This window comes from Triturus cristatus, chromosome 2_2 (assembly GCF_964204655.1).
Source record: "Triturus cristatus chromosome 2_2, aTriCri1.1, whole genome shotgun sequence".
Classification (NCBI taxonomy): domain Eukaryota; kingdom Metazoa; phylum Chordata; class Amphibia; order Caudata; family Salamandridae; genus Triturus; species Triturus cristatus.
The window spans coordinates 836,551,523-836,572,255 of record NC_140582.1 but is presented as its reverse complement, the minus strand read 5'-3'; the positions used below and the strand labels follow the sequence as shown (position 1 = coordinate 836,572,255).

The 20,733-nt window shown below is 44.1% G+C and overlaps 1 protein-coding gene across 1 annotated transcript in view; it reads left to right on the top strand.

Moving 5' to 3' along the window:
- Positions 1–19,366, top strand: part of GRXCR1 (glutaredoxin and cysteine rich domain containing 1) — a 450,395-nt gene extending 431,029 nt beyond the window's left edge. The window contains exon 4 of the mRNA XM_085643314.1: positions 19,160–19,366. Coding sequence (XP_085499440.1) covers positions 19,160–19,339 — 180 coding nt within the window. The 3' untranslated portion in view covers positions 19,340–19,366. The remainder of the gene's footprint in view (positions 1–19,159) is intronic.
- Positions 19,367–20,733: the final 1,367 nt, after the last annotated feature.

The window sequence follows — 20,733 nt, the reverse complement described above, 5'->3', positions numbered from 1 at the left end:
CTCCAACAGGGAACCAGTCACAGAGACCAGTCAGGTCCGGTTGAACAAATACCTTGAAGTTTAAGTAGTCTCCAGTCCAGTTCCTGGCCCTATGGGTGAACCACCATAGACGTCAATAGAGCAGTAGTGATACAAGGGATGCAGGATGCTGAAGATACTCAAGCATGCTAGGGGTGCGGAGCCTGGGTCAGGAGTCTTCTTGCTACTCTTCCCACTGGCCACTTTTGGGTCCACGAATACAGTGTTGTGACTTTGGCCTCAGGCGTTGATGTCCCAAGAACTCCAGATGAAGTCGAGAACAAAATCCAATTACCACTGGTCTACTGGTTTCTGGTTACAAAAAAAGCAGTTCTCTTTAACTTGCTGGGTGATCAAACTGCACTCTGACGACCCTCACAGGTCCAACAGATCTGGGTGGAACTTTTGAGGGTTGAGACTTGATCCCCCTGGCTGCACCTCAGCATCCAGAAGTGGTCAGTGGTTCTTTTACAGTTTTGTGTAGTGCAAACTTGACCCAAGGGTATTTGAACACTTTAACATGAGCACGAGTTTCATTACATATGGCCACATTCATTTTCTTTTTTTGGTAGGCACGGGGAGACTAAGGGCTACATGTATTAAGCCTATTTGCAGTCGGAAACGGATGATCAGCCCATATCCAACCGCAAAAATGCTTTTACATATGTATGAAACACAAATTGTGATTTGGTAACACGTCACTGAATCGCAATTTGTTTTTGCGATTCGATATTTGGAAGGGGCATGTTTAGGGTGTCCCTTCCAAATACCGAATCTGAATGGGATGTATGAATGTTTTGTGACCGAATTGCGGTTGTAAAACATTCATATTTTACCATCTCCTTGAAGGAGGTGGTAACCCATTTGCAAATGGGAAGGAGTCCCCAGGGGGCTGCTTTCCCTTTCAGAATGGAAAATGTATATTTTTTAAGAGTAGGCAGTGGTCCCAGGGACCACGGCCTACTGTTAGAAAATTAAACTGCAAAGTTTCATTTTCTCATTTTAAACACATCCCATTTTCCTTCACGGAAAACAGGCTGCATCTAAAAAAAGACTGCTTTATTTAAAAGCAATACTAGACATGGTGGTCTGTTGACCTCCACAATCCCTGTGTTGGCGTAGATTCCTAATGGGTCATAAATTGCGACATACCTCATTAATATGCATGAGGTAGGTCTATTTGCAGCCCATTAGGAACCGCTTAGAGTTTCATACATTAGGAATAGCGATTACCTAATTGCGATTTGGAGAAAATCGCAATTATGTAATCGCTACTTGAAATAATGATACATGTGGCCCATAAGTGATTTGTCCAGAATCACAGAATGTTGAGCCGATGCCGGTACTCGAAGATATATCTCCAGCTCCAAAGTCGGCAGCTATGGCCATTATGTCACATTCTATCCATTTCTTGGCCTCTTGGCACTGGGCTCTCAGATGAGTAGGCTTGTCAGCTTTTATGGCCCTCTGGCTGTAACAACGATTCAGCCAACTGACTTGTGGAATCACCTTCTCTGCCTAGGCTCGGGATGACTTTTCCTTGAGCACAACACCACAGGTACAGTCCAAGAAGCAGCAGGTGCAGTCCTGCCTTTGGTGCAGCCTCTCTTTGCAGGGTCCAGTGAACAGCAGGGCAGTCTTTCTTCAGTCCTCTCTCCAGTACAGATGGGATCTGAGGTCTGGGTGCCAGGCTGCCACTTTTATGCCTACAATGATCCTAGGGTGATGTAGTGACTACCTATCCATTGGGCTAACAGTTCCAGTACTGCCTGGTGTGGCTTCCTGGAATATGTGGCATCTATCTAACCCAGAATGCACTATTCTACCCACTCTCAACATCACAGGACCCTTCTCTTGGTGTGTGAGCTTCCTAGACTACCCAGAGATGTCCTCTGAAAAACTGGCTTGACCATGGATTCTCTCTCCCTGCCAGAGATACAAGCCTTTCTGCTAAAATAAAAGAGCAGCTCCTCTCATGTGTAACTACAATTTGCCATTTAAAGGCGGCTTTGCCTTTGAAGCTCGCTATGAGGAAAGCGGTTTATTATATGGTGTGATTGTGCAACCTCATTGTGTAGTAAACTCACAAACCTATCTTGGGTCCCGCAAGGTTTGTTTGCAATCCTTAGCTTGTCTCTGGGTACCTGTGGCTTCGAGCAGTCAGACCTTGTTAAAGGAACAAGTTCAAAGCATTTAGAGGTACTGAAAACAGCTGAATAAGAAAGAAATGAAACACAAAGGAAATCGGACACCAAATTATACAGATAGTTCTTTTTAATGAATTTTCAGACACCCAAATGAACAAAATCCAATGAAGGGGTCTGGAGATATAAATTATTAAGCAAATAATAAATCACTGGTTTGCATTCAAATAGCAAACCCGCATTGGTAACTACTGCTGTTCACAGTTACTTGAAAAATCTGTGCAACGTTGTGTTACTCCACCCCTTTGGGAGACATACAGCAGCAGGAAGCAAGTCACAGGGTTCAATGACTGACTTGGGAGGACAATTACCTTGCAGTCAAAGCAATCTCTAGTCCAGTTCCAGGCTCGCCAGTCGAACAACCATGGACATCAATGGAGTGGTCCTGAAAAAAGGGATACATGATGCTGAAGATGCTGTAGATGCTGAGAACTCTGATCTGGTGATATGAGCCTTACTGGGGCCACCCCTCAGTCCACGAACATGCTGGGGTGACTTTGGCCAAGGAGGTTGATGTCCTTGAAGGTTGGTTGAAGTCCAGCCAAAGACCATTTGCCACTGGTCTACTGGTCTCCAGTTACAGCGAAACCAGCTGATCCCTTTAACTGAGGCTAGTGTCTGTCTTGGGCAACCAAACTGCACTCCTATGACTCTCCCATGTCCAGCAGACTTGGGTGCAACTTTTGACTTTGTCTTCCAGGCTGTGCTTCATTGGTCAGTGGTGGTCTAGCACTTATGGATATCAACTGGACAAGGCAGGTTTCTTCCACTCTTGTGACCATGGAGCTTTAACAGGAAGTCAGCCAATTGACTCTTGGCTTGTCTTCTGTCTGGGGCTCAAAGACATCTTTTCTTCGAGCAGGGCATCAAAGGCTCAGTTCTCTTTTTCCTAGCCCAAGGATCAGTAGGTGCAGTCCAATCTTCAGTGCAGCCTCTCTATGCCGGGTTTAGGGAACAGCAGAACAGTCCTTTCTCCAGTGTCGACGTGATCTGACCAGGGGTGCCACTTTTATGTCCACAACGTGCCCTCAGGGAATGTGGTGACTACTAGTCAATTGTCTACCAGGGCCCTTCCTACCTGATGATGACTTCCAGCAAAGTGTGGCATATAGCGATCCCAGAGTGCAATGTTCTACTCAAGATGGCAGTACCCCTCTCTTGGTGTATGGAGCTTGGTACACCACCCTAGAGGTGAGCTACCTGAAGCCTACATACCCACAGAAATACTGGTTTGGCTACTGATTCCCCCTCTCTGTCCCCGTAAACCTGTCTACCAGAACAAAAGAGCAGCTCTTCTCTTATGTGTCTACCATTTGCCCTTCACAGGTGGCTTCCACTTTGAAGCTAATTTTTTGGGATCACACCCCATTTTGCCTTCCTGCTAGGGAGAGGTAACACCTGTTCCAATGGCAGGCCATTTGTTTTCCTTCCCGAGAGTTGTTCCTCAAGGAGGGCAGAAGGCTGTCTCGTGGCAAGTGATTGGTCGCAGGAAAACTTGGGTATCTGAAATTATGTTACTGGTTGAGCAGGGTGAAACCCATCTCAAACAGCAACCACAATTCCTGTCAGGGTGAAGTCACAAGCAAACCTCAAATTAACCTGTACTTAACCCTCTGGTAGCTTGGAACAAAAGCATTCAGGATTAACTTAGAGGCTATGTGTAGAGTATTTATGCATCACTTCCAACTGGAATGAAGTGAAAATACAACGCAAGAAAATTCCACTCTAATTTAGAAAAATAGAGTAAAATTTAATTAATTATTTGAGCCCAAAACAACAAAATCCAAGAGAAGAGCCAGAGGTTTGCAATGTTAAAGATTTTAGATAAGTATCGCACCTAAAAGCACAAAGCTCCATTTGTGGTTATCTGGTTGTGTGAGAAAGGTGAATGTCACAAGTACAGGCAGACTGCAATGGAACGTGGGCCAGATACAGGAACCGTTAGTTGAGCTGAAAGAGTTATCTTCATAAGTCCAACATGAAGAGTTTTGTTTATGGTGGAGGGGGCCGCGAGGAGCAGGGAGAGGGTCGCATATGGTCATAGATGTAGCGCAAAGAGCAGGCGGGGCTTTGCTGTTGTGAGAAGATCTTGTTGGGCGTCACAGATGGTCGTTGCTGAAGCTTTGGTTTGTCGGTCACCACAGGCTGCCGATGATGTGGCGTGAAGTGCAAATTTCACGTTGCCAGCTATTTCTGGCGGTCACTGTGGCCTGGAGAACTGCATTTACCTGAGATTTACATTGGCAAAATCTTGGTGTAAACAAGCCCGTACATGGTCGCGAAGAGCTCAAAACTTCGGTTTTTCTCCTTTTCTTGAAGAAGGAGCTTAACCCATGCCACACCAAGGTTCCAGAACCTGTGGGACACCTCTTGGGGATCGGGAACTCCCTCTAGCGGAGGCCCACAGGGCTCAGGCAAGTCTAGTTGCAGATCAGTAGCAGATCCATTTGCAGGTCAACTTGCCAGATGCAGGAAGGCTTCTGGAGCTTGTTATGTCCCTGTAGCTCAGAACAGGCAGTCAGTCAGTCGACCCTTGGAGTCACTTCAGCCTGGGATGAACGTTGCAGGTACAGCCTTCCTTCTCAACAAGAAGGGCAGCAGGCAATCAGAGTAGCAGTGCAGCAGGATATCAGTCCTTCTGACAGCAGAGCAGCACATCATTCCTTAGTTTGTAGTATCAGCCGGTCCAGAGGTTTACTGAAGATTTGCGTCTGGGGTCCATTATTTATACCTGGTGCCACTTTCAAGAAGGAGAAGTTTCTAGAAGGTGCTTGGAAATTCTTGCCTCCTTGACCTGGCTTGTCTGGGGTTACAAAAAATTGTTCCAAACCTTTTGCGAGTGAATTCAGGCAGAGGCTTTGTGATGTGCAAGTGTGGTAGGTGACAGCTGCTCTCCCTCGTCAAGTCAGAGATGGCCCATCCTGCCAACACCTATACCCCTTTATCCCACTGCCTGGGAGCAACACACAAAGACCAACTGTCAGCTACACCAAGTCATGTGACTCAGGATAGAGGCTGCAAGGCATCACATGGTTAAGACTAGAAAATGCCAACCATCTGGACTAGCTAATAAATCCAACTTTATACTACCCTCACACACTATCCCCAAAGAGATCCTGGCATTCAAGCAGGTTGTCCTTTCCTCCATTCAACAACTGGAACAGGAACAATCTTTTAGTAAACACAACTTGACTAGTTCACAGCAAAAAGCAATACAAGCACTGAAGGAAGACTACTCAATAGTCATAAAAGAAGCCGACAAAGGATGAGCGGTTGTGGTTTGGCCAAGGTAGATGTGCTTAAGAGAAGGACAATAGCAGGTTCAAAACCCCTTGTGGTACAGACCAACTAAAGAAGATCCATCCCGTGAACTCAAGGAACAAATAAGTCAAATATTCAATGCTGGCATTGTTGAAGGAATCATAGGGACGAAAGAGCATGAATTCCTCAATAAGAAACATCCAAGGATCCCAGTCATCTACTTCATCCTGAAGATTTGCAAGCAACTACAAGAACCTCCTTGCAGTCCGATAGTATCGGGCTGCAATTCAATCATGGACCCCATTTCCAAATATGTGGATACATTCCTCAAACAGTTTTTGCTCAATGTCCCTTTGTGCCTATGGGACACCACTGATTTTATCAATAAAGTTGAAGATACCTCCTTTGATCACGTGCGGCAATGGTTAGTGTCCTTTGATTTCGTTTCATTTTATACTCATTAGAAGTGATCGAATTCTACTTGGACTCCAGATCACGACCTCACCGGGTCACCACAGGATTCATTCTTCAACTAGCTGAAGTGGCACTAAAGAAGAATTTTTTCTGGTTTGAGGAGAACTTCTACTGGCAAATCAAGGGGACAGCCATGGGTTGTCCCTTCGCCCCAGAAATGGCCGTACTCTATATGGCAAGATTCAAGGAAAAGTATGTCTATAACAATAATCCATTTGTTCAAAATCTCACCCAATGGTACCGGTACATTGATGATGTTTGGTGCCTCTGGAGTAGCACGGGATCGGAATTAGATGCATTTCATGTATGGCTGAACCATCGACACCCAGACATCCAATTTACTTTGACTGAAAGACACAATTAACATTCCTGAACATCAGGGTCATACCCCATCAAAACAAACTCACATCCAAGTTACACAAAAAAATGTCGGACAAGAATGCCATCCTGCACTACCAAAGTTTCCATCCCAGGAATCTTAAAGACAATTTACCATATGGGCAACTGCTCAGGATTAGAAAGAACTGCTCCCGTAGTGATGACTTTGATGTAGATGGGAACACCTTCTGTGAACAGATGAAAGATCGGGATTACCCCAAAAAACTGCTGAAATGTGCTCTTAAAAGAGCATGGTGTACACCAAGAGAGTGTTTACTAATCCAAAAAGAAAAACCTAAGATGGAGAGACTGGTGTGCGTCTCAACATATGGCCAGCGTACAAACAAATTCCAGTCCGTCATTCGTAAGAATTGGCACCTTGTGAAAAATCTGGCCCTTGGACTTGATGAACCTCTCTTCGCCATGAATAAAAACATGAGTATTGGACAGCGTATAGTACGAGCAGAGCTACCCCCTTCAGGAAAAGACAAGGACCTCAGAACACATTTCAAAATGAAACCCCTGCAGGGTCCCCGTAAATGTTGTACGAGCTGAAGTAACACAGTGGTTGGCAATGAATTTGCACATGACAACATTAAGTGGACAAGAAAGCAATTTTCTAATTGCAAGACCAAAAACATTATATATGCAATCATTTGACCCTGTCCAAAAATCTACTTTGGAAATATTTCCCAGGAGATTTGACAACGTATAGTACATCGATCACGGGTCAAAAATAAAGTAACATTAGCACCAATGGTCAATCATTTTGTTGATTCCAAACATGGTGATCTAGATTTTAAATGGACTGTTCTGTCGGTTATCAAACCCTCACCAAGAGGTGGTGATACTGATTCAATGCTACTTAGAAATGAGGCATATATGATTGCAAGATTAAATAGCATCTTGAAAGGGCTTAATGAAATGTCGGAACAGGGTAGACACTGAAATTGTTGGTCCATTCAATATCTGAACTCCATTATCCAGAATGCATCCCATTTTATCTGGCAAACTCTTGAAGGAATCTACAACAGTTTTCTGTATTCATCATGATAATTAGACCAGTGACACTGCATTGTGCCGTTTCCACAAAAATGTAGCGGAGACTCCCCTCTGGCCATTACGTTAGGCTGTTTAAGACAACACGTATAGCTGTTAACTCACTTTGCCAGAATGCAGCTGATCGGGAGAAGCTTCTTAACAGGTGAAGCCCAGAAGTGACACGCTTCTCCAAAGAGAAAACAAGATGGGATTATTCTCCTTGCCTCCTTGAACTGAGTTAGCCTGACGGTCTGCCGACTTTCAGCGTTTCTTGCCACAGCATCCACGCATTTGAAATTGACATTTCTTTTTCTTCTTACAGTGCTACGAGAAGCAGGCTCGAAATACGCCAGTAAGATCTATAAACTAAGTAAGCTTCATTTTTCATAAAGTGCTAAATCTACACTGGCAAACCCTTACACGGCCCTTACCTAGTTACATTGTTCTAAATTTGTTCAACACAGGAGGCCCTTGATCCAAACTGAACTTGGAATTTGTATGTGAGCAGTAAGTTTCAACTAACAAACAAAAGTGCTCAAAGACTTGTTAAAAGTAAGTTACACCTTCTCATCCCTGGCAACAATGTGTTTCAAACATCATCTGCAAATACATTGATACAAACCTAATTCTTTATTACAGACTGAGCCTGTCGCAACTTCCTCTGGCTCCAGAGGATCGCGCCCTAGGAATATTTTTCTCTCATGAACAGGTGCTTTTAGAGGAGAGCAACCCATATGCTTTTTACATAGGAGACATACAGATCAATGTCCTCTTCTTAATATTTTACAACCCTTTCTTTTTAGATAACCCAGTCCACGCCCTGAAGAGAATCCCGTAAATAACTCTGGGAATCGAAACGCGTTGGCACTACACAACGCGGGGATTATTTTTATTTAATTAAATTTGTCCTACTATGCATAACAGTTTCTTCCATGTGTTTAGCAGCACTGGTAATGTTGTAGACAATTAGATGATTAATGATTGTTAAGTTGCTGCTACTGTATCATGAACTTCGACTGGCTTTATCGTGCACAACCACTTTTGTTTATTATTGTCACTATGTATTGTTGTATCGTTGCATCACAATGTTGATTTAAGTTCCATAATTGTTTTCATGTGTTGTTACATGTATCACCAATGCGTATATTAATTCATACGTATCCACTTGTGTCTGACTTAAGAAATAATGTGGTTTTACGTCTCTATATAACAGTGAATGACTTAGCAAATAAGTGAACCAAGTCCAGTGCGTGAGAAAGTGCCATCTTTCTTGCATGGTATGCCTCCACGTTTTGCTGAATTGCTGATGTACTTTGACCGAGCTTGCCCTGGGCTCCTGCCAATCTGGTACCTGGGGCCTATGTTCCTTCCCTAAAACTGCATGAAGCCTAAACCCAATTGGCATCTGTGGCCACATGTCAGCGCCTGGTAAGTGGCACCCTAGGTACCCAGAGCCTTGTGACCAGGGCTGCAGCACTTATTGTGCCACCCTTAGAGGCCCTGTACCCTGACACACACACACTGCCTTGGCAGGCTGAGTGTCTTTGTGCAGAACAAAACAGAGAGATGACGTTGCACACATCCCTGTGTGCCATGCCCACAACACACACTTCCCTCGCATACCTCAGTCACCCCTCTAGCTGGGTGCCCTATGCCAGTGGTGTGGGTACAGGTGCATGAGCCCTGTACCCCTACAGTACCCAGGTCCATTCCTTGGCACTGTAAGTGCAGTGCTGCCATTTAAGAGTATATGGTGCTGGGAGATTGTCAACACAAACTCCACAGCACCATGATGGCTACACTGAAGTCTGAGAAGTTTGGTATCAAACTTCTCTGCACATTAAACCCACACTGATGCCAGTGTGGGATTTAATGTAAGATGCACGACAGAGGGCAACTTGAAGTTGCCCCCTGAACCTAACCTACAATCCACGTCCTGTCTGAGGGGCTGCCTAGGCGGCCACACAGCAGACATGTTGCTGGACCCCTGGGTAGAGAGCCATCCGCTCTCCTGGGCCTGCAACAATGCACATCCTGGGCGAAGTGCTAGGTCTCCTCTCCCAGGATGGGCAGGGGAAGCTTTAAAGGCATGCCACCTTTGTGAGCTTCTCCAGGCCACTTGCTGTACTCAGCAACTGGCCCCCCTACTGGTTCTGACCCCCACTCTGGCGGGAAGACTGGCGGGAAACCCCAAGGAAGGAAAGGGGGTGTGCCAGCCACTGCCAACCCCACCCCTCAGGTGGGGAGGCGAGGTGAAGCACATCTCCGGGCTCTCGCCATATTGAAGATGGGAAGCCCTGGCCAATCAGGACTAGGCTACTGCCCACTCCCACAGGAGAGTGGCAGGATAGAGGGTGTACCCACCCCAGGGAAGGAACCCATTGGTCCCTATCCTTTACCTACCTGTAATGCCCCTACATTTAGTATTTAGGGGCACCCTGAACCTTCCTTCCTTAGATCCAGATTCCGAAACCAGCAAGAAGATCAAGAAACAAGAAGACCTCCCGTGCAGCTGCTAACAAGAGGAAGACACCAACTGATTTGGCCCCAGCCCTACAGGCCTTTCGACCCTCGAACCTGCTCCTGCTAAACCCCGGCATCTCCCGTGGTCAGCAACCTCAAAAACCCCGGAGGACCTGACTGCCTTGTGACTCTAACTAACTGGGACTCCCACGAGCAGTGGTACTGCTCAAAGCAAGTAACAGCCAGGAACCACGACTCCTGCACACTCTGCACCCGCCAAGCCTGGCCTGTACCGGAGTGAACCAAGACCACAAGGACGTCCCCCCGGCGACTGTGACCCCGAATCCAGCACCCAAGGACCCACCTCGATGCTCCTGACGACGCCTGCAGCCTCAGAACCAGGGACCCCTCCAACCGCGACCAGCAGAGGGTAAGATTTCCCGACGCCAAAAGGCACCCCTGCACCCGGTGCCCTGCGGCCCCCTGTGCCCAACTCCTGGGTGCCTACCTATCCTCCAACTTCCCAACTTACCTCTCAAAGTGGTGGTCGCACCTGAAGAATCTTCGTCACCGAGCTTGCAGCCTTTTGGTCGTCCTTGATCCTCTCCGTTGAAATCCATTGAACGCCCGACGGCTCAAAAGCACCCTGCACCCAGCCGCCTGAGTGCCCCTGGGAGTGCAACCTCTGTCCTAATCTACTTCCCCATTTGCCCTGAGCAAGTGACCAGGAGCCCAGCTCCCACAGCCCCGTGGCCTGCTTGCCAGCAGCCACCAACCAAAGGTCCCCTGCCTCCCATAGGATAACATTGGGCCTAACTCACTCTGCACCCGGCTGCCCCTGTGTCGCTCAGGGTGTAACAACTGTACCTACCTGACCCTGGGAGACCCCTGAGTCTATGCCCAGAACCTTAACTCTGCCAGTCGAGTACTTACCCAAAAACCGATAACTCACTTTTCTTCCATAGGGTAACATTGACTGGTTTCACTTGGAAATTCTTCTAAGTGTCGAGTTTTGAAACTTTAAAATATTCATCTAAAATCAGCCGAATAACGAAAACGAATTTACTCACCTGCTATCAGGAGAGATCTCAGTGCTGGATCTTGGTGCAAAGTAATTACAACCGTACTTATCGCTAACTTGATTTTCCTCAATAGGATAACATTGCCTGGTTTTCACCAGAAATTTTTCTGTGTCGATTTTTGCAACTTACAAATATTCCTTAAAAATCGCCTGTATAACAAGAACGCTTTCTTCCAACTGTTTACAGGAGATACAGCAGTACTGGATCCAGGATCCAACACTGAGTTAGAAAAAGTAACCATAACCCTACTTACCTTCTATGTGAATTTCCTCCCATAGGATAACATTGGTGATTCTATGTGAAAAAGTTTCTAAGTGTCAACTTTTAAAATACAATAATATTCCTTAAAAATCACAACTGTAACCAAAACGTTTTTACTCAACTGTTTACAGGAGATGTCCCAGGACTAAATCTAGGATCCAGTCCTGTGGTAAGAAAAGTAATCCAAAAAGTAATCAATTGCATTTAATTAGAAATTCCCATTGAGCACAATGTATAATTGTGTTTGAAATTGTGTTGCCTACTGCAACAACTGTATCTATTTCATTCAAAAGCCTATTGCCTATTGAAAGTATTTATCTAAAGCATCTCATTCGGAGAAAGTATATTTTGATACCTATTGTTGGTTCTAAAATAAAAAAAATATATATTTTGATAAAAAACCATTGGCCTAGAGTTCAGTTCTTGAGTGTGTGAGATCATTTGCTGACTGAGTGTGTACAACAAATGCTTTACACTGTCCTCTGATACTGCCTTACTGCTCAACCAAGCTACCACTTTAGAGAGTAAGGTTATACCTAACTTTAGCCTCTGCCAAACCTCTGGGGACTGTGGACTCTGTGCACACTGTACCTATTTGGGAACAGTATATACAGAGCCACTTTCTTACACAGTTTAATTTAGTTAATGGTTTTTAGTCTGTTAAATCACTTTAACAGCAGATACATGTGACGGCTAGGACATTTTTTCTTGTTTAACTTTCTGTGACTTCAAATCCAACTTTACCATAAAGGGGAATTTTAAATTACAATTCTTTAGGTACCAAACTGGATATTCCTGTCTACTCCCAATTGAAAGTTACCACATGTTAAATGTAATAAGGGAACCCAATGTGATTCTATAGGAGAGGTAGGACTTATAGTAGGATTTCTTTATGACCAGGACATGTAAAACTTAAAAGTACATGTCCAACTTTTTAAATACACTGCACCCTGCCCTCTAAGCTGTTTAGGACCTATCCTAGGGGTGACTTATGTGCATTAAAATGGAAACTGTAGGTCTGGCAAAAGGTTTATTTTGCCAGGTTGAAATGGCAGTTTAAATCTGCACATACATGCTGTAATGGTAGGCCTGAGGCATGTTTAAAAGGTTTCTTAAGTGTGTGGCACAATAGGTGCTGAAGACCCACTAATAGCATTTAATTGACATGCCCTGGGTGCACATATTACAACTTTACTAGTGATTTACAAGTCAAATTAAATGTGCCAGTTGGTTGTCAGACAATTTCACCATGCTTAAAGGAGAGAACACAAGTGCTTTAGCACTGGTTAGAAGTGGGAAGGTGACAGTGTCCTAAAGCTAGCAAAAGCAAAGTAAGTAAAAACAGGAGGATGTAGAGAAAAAAGGTGGGGGAAAACAACACTAAAGTTGTCAGTTCCAACAATGGGCAACAAAGTTGCTATTTACTGAAAAGTTTAACTAAATTAAACTTGGGTATCAAGTCAGGTGAAATATAACAACTCTATGGATACCATGAAGCACCAACTTTAGTTGTCCCATTCAGAAGTTAGCATTGCTAAGTTGTCAGCATGTAATCCTGCACTTGCCAATGGGGCTACTAACCTTTCAACAGCAAAAGGGACAATTTTTTTCACTGTTAGGACATAGAAAAACACGTCTCAGTTCTTACTATACAGTAGCCTGCCTGAGGTATGACTTATTTATATTAAAAAGGAAGGTTGGGACTTTGTCACTATTGTAAATGACAAAGTTTGATTTAGCAGTTTGAAAATTGCCCTGCCAGACAGCGATGGCAGGCTGGGAGGTTTTGTCACACTCGTGGTGGCACAATAGGTGCTGAATGCCACGAGGGACACTTTAACTTAGAGGCCCTAGGTACCCTTGCTACGATATACTAGGGATTTATAAGGGAGGTAACAGATAGCAATTGGGTATAAGCCAATTAAACATGCACTTTTGATGGTCAAATCACATGTACTGAAGCCTGGTCAACAGTGTCCAGGACATCACGGAGTCATTACACCAGTACCCAATAGTCAATAAGTGTGAGTGAACCTGCAAAAAACATTTTCTTCACAAGTAAATTTTGGGGTTTACAGCCAATTTGGCTATCCTGCCAGGAGGAGGTCACATCTCTACCCGCAGCAGATACTTTGTTCCTCTTCCTGAGAGTCATCTACACTAGGAGGTTGGGAGACTGACTTGAGTAATTCAACTTGTGTGCAACCGTAAATGGCTACTGGTAATTTTGGGCAACAAAGTGGCAACCTTTTAAAGTTGCCATTAGTGCAAATGTTACATTAAATTCGAAAAAGAAGTAGGGTTTAATGCAATGATTCATTTAATACCTTTAAGCACCATATTTAGTAAGCTACTTTGGAAGTTAGCAGTCCAGAGTTGTCAGCGTGAACCCCCATACTCACCACTGGAGCTACTAGCTTTTCCACAGTAAAAATGGCAATGCTGGGTTTTTTACTGTCAGGACATGTAAAGGTAATAAAATCCATGCCCAGTTATTTTTTATAATGCACCCAACCTTTTGGGCTCAGTAGGCCAGCCATAGGGGTGACTTATTATAGTACAAAAAGAAGGTTTTGGCTTTGCCATTTGTTTAAATGGCAAAGTTGGATTAACAGTTGAAAAACTGCTCTGGCAGCTGGCAATGATGGGCTGAGAGCCATTCTTTGCTCTGTCGCAATAAGTGGTGCAGTTCACGAGGGACACTTGACCTATAGGCCCTAGGTACCTCTGGTACTAGGGGCTCATATGTACGTTAACTTATGCCAATTGGGGTAAACCAATTAAATATATACTTTTTAGGGTTAGAGCACATACATAGAGGTCTGGTCAGCAAGGCCCAGTACACTACAGAGTCATTACACCAGTGCCTAATAGTCAAAAAGTAGGGGTAAACCTGCAAAAAAGCCCTAGTCTCACAGGTGGTTATTTCAAGGAGGAGACAGCAGCTTCCACAGGCTGAGTCTGGATGCAGGTCACAGTGGCAATATACATATGTTCTGCTCATCTATACAATGAGGCCAGTCTCCTTGTTAACATTGCACTAAGGGGGTCAACCATTTATGACCCCCAAATCACTAGCAAATGTATACATTATATTCTTGCCCCCAATGAATACAAGAGGGCATTGCCTTGTGCATTCATATCCTCATTCCCATTCTACAGCCACTCATCAACTTCATGGCACCATTAGCTAAAGTCTACTGTTAAGTGGATACCGTCGATTTTCCTAACCCTATTGATGTCTTGCACAACTTAGCCAAAACAATGGAAGCTCTCTCATGCTACCTAAAGGAAGCGCCAAAAGATTGCAAATGCGATTAATGTTTCTGCAAAATAAAATGTCCTTTATACAGCTGATAAATATTAGCTGTGGTGGTATTATATAACGCTTAAGAGAAAATGTAGAGGAAGGCATGGATGTCAATTATCCAAAATGATAGGTGTAGAAGAAATGATGTCATGTAGCACTGAAATTACTAAAACCTGGGGACTCCCAATGAATCATTATTGGAATCAAGAGCCCCCCCCCACTGAGTCATTACTGGAAACTGCAACCACGGTCTAAGCAAGTTTGATGATCTGAACCGCAAATTAATATACAAAAGTACAGAAACAAGCAATCATCAAACAAAAATAAATAAATATTTTAATAATTCACAAACTAATCAATCATAAAATCAACATTTGAATTTTTTCATGGGAAGTTTAAAAGCATTTCGAAATTCAATTTAGGCCACTCATCGTCCATACTCTATTCTGTTTGATGCACTTGCACTTCTCCCATGAATCCATTTGAGGATACCAACTTCGTGCCTCATTTATGAAAACTGTTGCATTGCTGCGTGAAACAGCGATGCAATAGTTTTCACTGCGCCCTCCTTGCAACATGATGAATGCGTCATATTTACTGTATGACACATCATGTCGCAAGGAATGACAGATACGTCAATATTACTGACGAATCTGTTGGTGCAAAAGTGACGCATTGCTGGGGTGTGTCTGAAAACAGACGTAACTCCAGCAATGTGTCCTTTCACATGGGGCAGGCCCCATGTGAAAGGGCCTGCGTCAGTCTTACGCCTGCTGTGAGGCAGGTGTATAATATTGACGCAGTAGCATCCTCGAAGTGGCACAGTGAAATCTGATGGATTTCACTGCGCCACTTCTACGAGGCGGTTTGCAGAGGAATGCCCACCCTGCGCTACATTGTACCTGACACAGGTATAATGTAGTGTAGGGTTTTGCAAAGTGACGCATCTGCTTAGATACGTCACTTTGTAAATAGGGCGCAACGTGGCGCATTTTATACGCCACCAGTGCATCACAAAAAGTGAAGCAGCGGCGGCGTAAAAGTGTCGCAGGGGCTCATAAATAAGCCCCTTTATTTGTATCCTCCAATTTCAAATGAATTCACATTTATAGAATGTTTTAACAATGTCAATTTTGCTTCTTTATTTATACACACTTTATTAAGTTGTTTAATTTTTACGCTGTCGCGGACCCCCTGAGAAAGCGTTGCGGACTCCCAGGGTTCCCCGGACCACATGTTAAGAGCTGCAGTTCTGGAGAACAGAGACTCTCAGTTACTCAAGCAATTATAAATGCTGTACAAGAGTCCTGCATGTGTTAGTTCTGGGAGCCTCCCCTGTATGCGATATGTTTGAACCTGACATGTGCGGGCTGCAATAATTTCTTGAACTTGTGAGTCCATGCCCACCAACTCCTTAGATTGACTCTCAAGCCACTGAGTCATAGCAGCTACAGGTCAGACTTTTTTTGCACAAAAATTGTGGTGAACATGGCCCTGTGACTGAAATGTGGGGGTAAGTGACAAGTGTTTTCTAAAACCGTGAACAAGACAGCGTGTTGAAGAGTGTAGTTTTCATTGGTCCAGTTATGTCTAGCTACTGTGATGAAACACAAGGCTGTTTCTATCAATATGTTACTGAAGCATCAGTCTATGCCAACGGAGTCTGCAGTAGTCTGGAGTGAGGAAGTGCACTGATGCTGTACTCAGGAGCAAGAAAGAAAGGTGTGCTGCAGTAGCCAAAACACATCTGTCATTCATTCCCATGCCATAGGGTAACTTAGAGCAGTCCCAGTGTTTAATCAATAGCATTAGGAATACTGGGACTTGTTTCACTTGTACCATTTTAAAACATTTTTATTGATGAGGACTCCAAACTTCAGATACTAAAAGTCATGCTTTTATCATGCGGTGATATGTTTTAGAGACTTTCTGTGTGGAGGCAGTGTTGCAGGAGCCCAGAGGGAGGGCTTCTGCATGACTATGGATGGAGAGCTGAGGCAGGAGCTTAAATGGAAGTCATTGGAGATTGTGAAGGAAGGAGATGTTGTAGGTGACCGAAAGGTAAAACAGAAGCATTGAAGAGTAAGGGCACTGGAGACTCAAGGAAAGTGAGAGGAGGACCTTAATAAAGAGGGGTGATTGGCCATTGCTGGATCCTGAAAGGAGGAAGAGAGGACTTCAGCAGCTTGGAGACAGTGCTTCAGGAGTGTGGAGTTAGGGAAAGAGTCCAGCAGAATCACGGGGTTGTGGAGGCCAGAACTGTAAGAGCCACATATAAACATCATGAATTGGGAGAGTGTTGCAGCAACCAAGAGTGAGGCAGTCAGTGCTAAGAGGGTAATACTGCAGCTGCATAAAAGGATGAGGGACACAGGGGACATGGAGGGAGAACCTTCCAAAGCAGGGTTGAGTTACATCAGCATGAAGTGAGAGAGTGAGAAAATCCCTCTTTTTGCATGATCATTCTCATTTTATGCTGACTGGCAATGGTGTTTTTCCAACTCAGAACACTAGAGCATTGTTGTCCAGTTCCCATTGTATGTGCACTGGCCTCTAAAACATGGGAAATTGGCAAATCCCCAGTTGGACTATTTAACTATCCAATAATTCCATAGTATATGATGCAGGAAAGGCACCAATGGCACAGGATGGCAAAAACTTGGCTTCGTGACTACCTGTGTAGCCTGACTACTGCATCTTTTAAATCTGCAGGTGAACCTGTCAAAATTATCCTTTCTGACAATGAAGAACCCTACTTTTAAATAATATATGTCACCCATAAGAAGGCCTTGTAGCCCACAATGCAGGCTGCCTAGTATTTAAAAGTGGTGCATTCAAGAATGTAGTGATGGTATGTAACTACAGTGACTAGCCCCCTATTTTTATGGACAAGGATATTATTCTATGCCTTTGAGAAAAATAAACATCTTAATAAAAAAATATTTCATCTAACTTGATTTTGGATAAGTCACAGGCAGATTCAACCACTATTTTTAATATTTATTAAAAATGTAATTCACTGGCAAAATCGCATCAAGCTCCTGGTCAGCCACGAACAGTGACTTTTGATTAGCCCTTTACATTTTCTTGGCGCTTTTTTGCCTTATACATTAGAAATCAGATCTCTGGTTCTCTTTATTGGATTTTAGTTGTTTTGGTGTAATTTTTTTATTAAGATTTTCTCTATATTTAGAAACTAGTATTTAGATTTTTTACAGTTTTGAATTTTGGCTTTTAAATTGTTTTGTCACTCAAACTTTAGACACTACACCTTAAGTTAAACCTGTCTGCTCTGTGTCATGGTTAGTTGAGCCCAAGTTTTTTTTTAATTGAACTTGTGTGTTGGATTATGTTCACAACCTACACAACTAATAATACATTTTCTTACAGAGAGTGAGCTGGCGGGTGTTTTTCTTGTGCTGGTAAGAAATGGTGCTGATAGAAGTTGCGTTTGACCAGTTACTGCTTAGATAGTTCCTAAGCAAAGACAGCACAACTCCAAATTTTCATGCAGAAGCAGTCCATGCCACCCAGGTTCTTTTTCGGTTTTTTCCATTCCATTGTAAATTCAGGACTACAAGTACCTGGATGCAAAGAAAATACCTGGGGGCATATTTTCAATGTCTGGCGCATCTCAGCAAATCAGCTGGGATGCGCCAGGAAAGATGCGACACACAATTCTGCCCTTGCGCCACCACGGATGCGTCGCATTTAAAATGCGGCGCACCGTGGCGCAGGGCTAGGCAGATGCGTCTCACATCTTGCGGCGTAAGGGTAGCGCATTGCTCGAGTCGTGTCGCAAGCGCAACGCAACTCCAGCAATGCACAGGGGCCACCCATACTTAATGTGGCGCGTCACTCCTTACTCTTGCTTCAAGCAGGCATAAGGGTTTGACGCAGGGGCGTCGTAAAACTGACTCTATTTCACTGAGTCAGTTTTACGAGGCTTTCCTGCAACGGAACGACCACCCTGCGACGGAACGCCCACATGAAACCTGACGCAGGTTTCATGTGGCGCGCAGTGCTTTACAACGTGACGCATCTGCCTAGATGCGTCAAGTTGTATATAATTCACAACGTGGCGCATGGTTTACACTGCCGCTGCGTCACAGAAGTGACGCAACGGTGGCGCAAATATGTCGCATGGGGCTTGTAAATCTGCCCCTGGAGTGGTGAGATACGCAAGCTTGGAAATGTGAAATTTGAGAGCTGTGGAGCAGTCTATTAGACCCTTACCATCCTTTCAGGTGCCATTGTTCTGCTGGTTATATTTCTGATACAGTTTGTTGCAATGATTGTGTTAAATTAAATATATCACTCGGCATTAACCAGCATTTCTAGCATTGTATAAAGGATCAATAACTTTGCTTCCAGGGAACGTGTATTCTGACAATACCACAGAAAAAGTATGAATCTGCAGCACTGAAATATTAATAATTTAAAGACAAAAAAACACACCATAAATTGCTTCAGGCTATGTATCATTTAGAGTTCACTTTCTCGAAACCGAAATCAACCTGTCATTGTTCTGTTTCACCACTGGATGGCACTATTATATTTAGTTACTTGTCAGATACTAAGCTAAAAGCAATAGCAAATCAAAGTTAATGTACCCTGCCCCTACAAGCAATGAAATAACTGTTCTTTCGTTCTCTCTGTTTCTATAGAGAGTGCAGCACCCACATGCGTGTCCCTCGTGCGGGGGGTTCGGTTTCCTTCCGTGTTCAGTGTGCCATGGGAGCAAGATGTCAGTGTTCCGGAACTGCTTCACAGACTCGTTCAAAGCCCTGAAGTGTACAGCGTGCAACGAAAACGGGTTACAGCGCTGCAAGAGCTGTGCAAGTTAAACACTGCGACTGTCATGTAAACCTCATTTTATGATACTGTAACGGTTTGTTATATACACTTTTATAAACACGTCGTCATTATCATGTGAACCAGACAATAAAATTGATTTATATAATATTTTTTGTGACGTTGCTAATTCAGCTAACTTGGCAAGTTATTATCATCCACAGGAGTGTAGCAAGATTGCCTTTTATCTAATGTAAGGCACAGAATAGAAATTGCCTCCTTCCAGGCCCCTGGTTGATTACTAAGGTACAGTGGGCAACTTTAAGTTGGCACCAGATGGAAGTAACCCGAATAGGGTCACTCGGGTAACTCGTGACCACCTCTCAGCCTTTCAAACAACCCAGTCCAGGCACTAGCAAACAAAGGAGGCACATAAGGATGAGCTACATCCCTGGGCCCTGTTACATGTTATCTTCACTCCAAGGGCACTTCACCCATGCTCGCCATCAGAGTGAGGATGGGAAGGAGCCTGTCTAACAGCTAAGGTATGCAACAATAGAGAGTACATTCATTAGTGCAGCTGAAATCGGCCTTGGGGAAACACGAGCAAAGGTGCATGGAGACAGGTTTCTGCTGAGGCAAGCCGTACGAGAGAGGAGCTTAGAATTGCTAATAAAACGGCGCCATGAATGCTAACTTAACACAAAATATAACACAAGCAAGGGGACAATAACTCAATTCTAACACACCTCAAACTCCTCAGCCCAAGTGTATTATTAGTGCACCTCTTAAACAAATTATATCTGCACCTCTCTCCTCAGTTAAGCAGACACAAAATCCAAAGCTTCTTGAAATCAATAATCACTACTTTTTAAAACAATTACAACTGTCATTTTGCAATAAAATGCACATAAAACATTAATAGTCCATCGCCAAATTTGGGACACAATGGGGCAGATTTACAAGAAAGTGACTCATCTGTAGAGATGCGTCACTTTCCCTGCGCCACCATGCAAAACCCTTGCGTCACCATGGATGCGCCGTATTTACAATACGGCGCACCATGGCACAAGGATTGACAGATGCATAAGAAATTCTGACGCATCTGTTGACGGAAAAGTCACGCATTGCTGGAGTTGTGTCGCAAGCACAGCGCAACTCCAGCAATGCGTGTTGTGGCCTATTCCCAATACACTGCATCACTCCTTGCGCCTGCTTCAAGCAGGCGTAAGGTTTTGACGCAGTTGCGTCCTAAAAGTCACGCAGTGAAATCTTGTAGATTTCACTGCGTCACTTTTACGAGGCTTTCCTACATGGGAATGCCTACCCTTCATACGTTATACCTGACGCAGGTATAATGTCACGCAGTGTCACGCAGGGCTTTACAACGTGACGCATCTCCCTAGATGCGTCACGTTGTAAATGGGCCACAACTTTTACTCCGCCG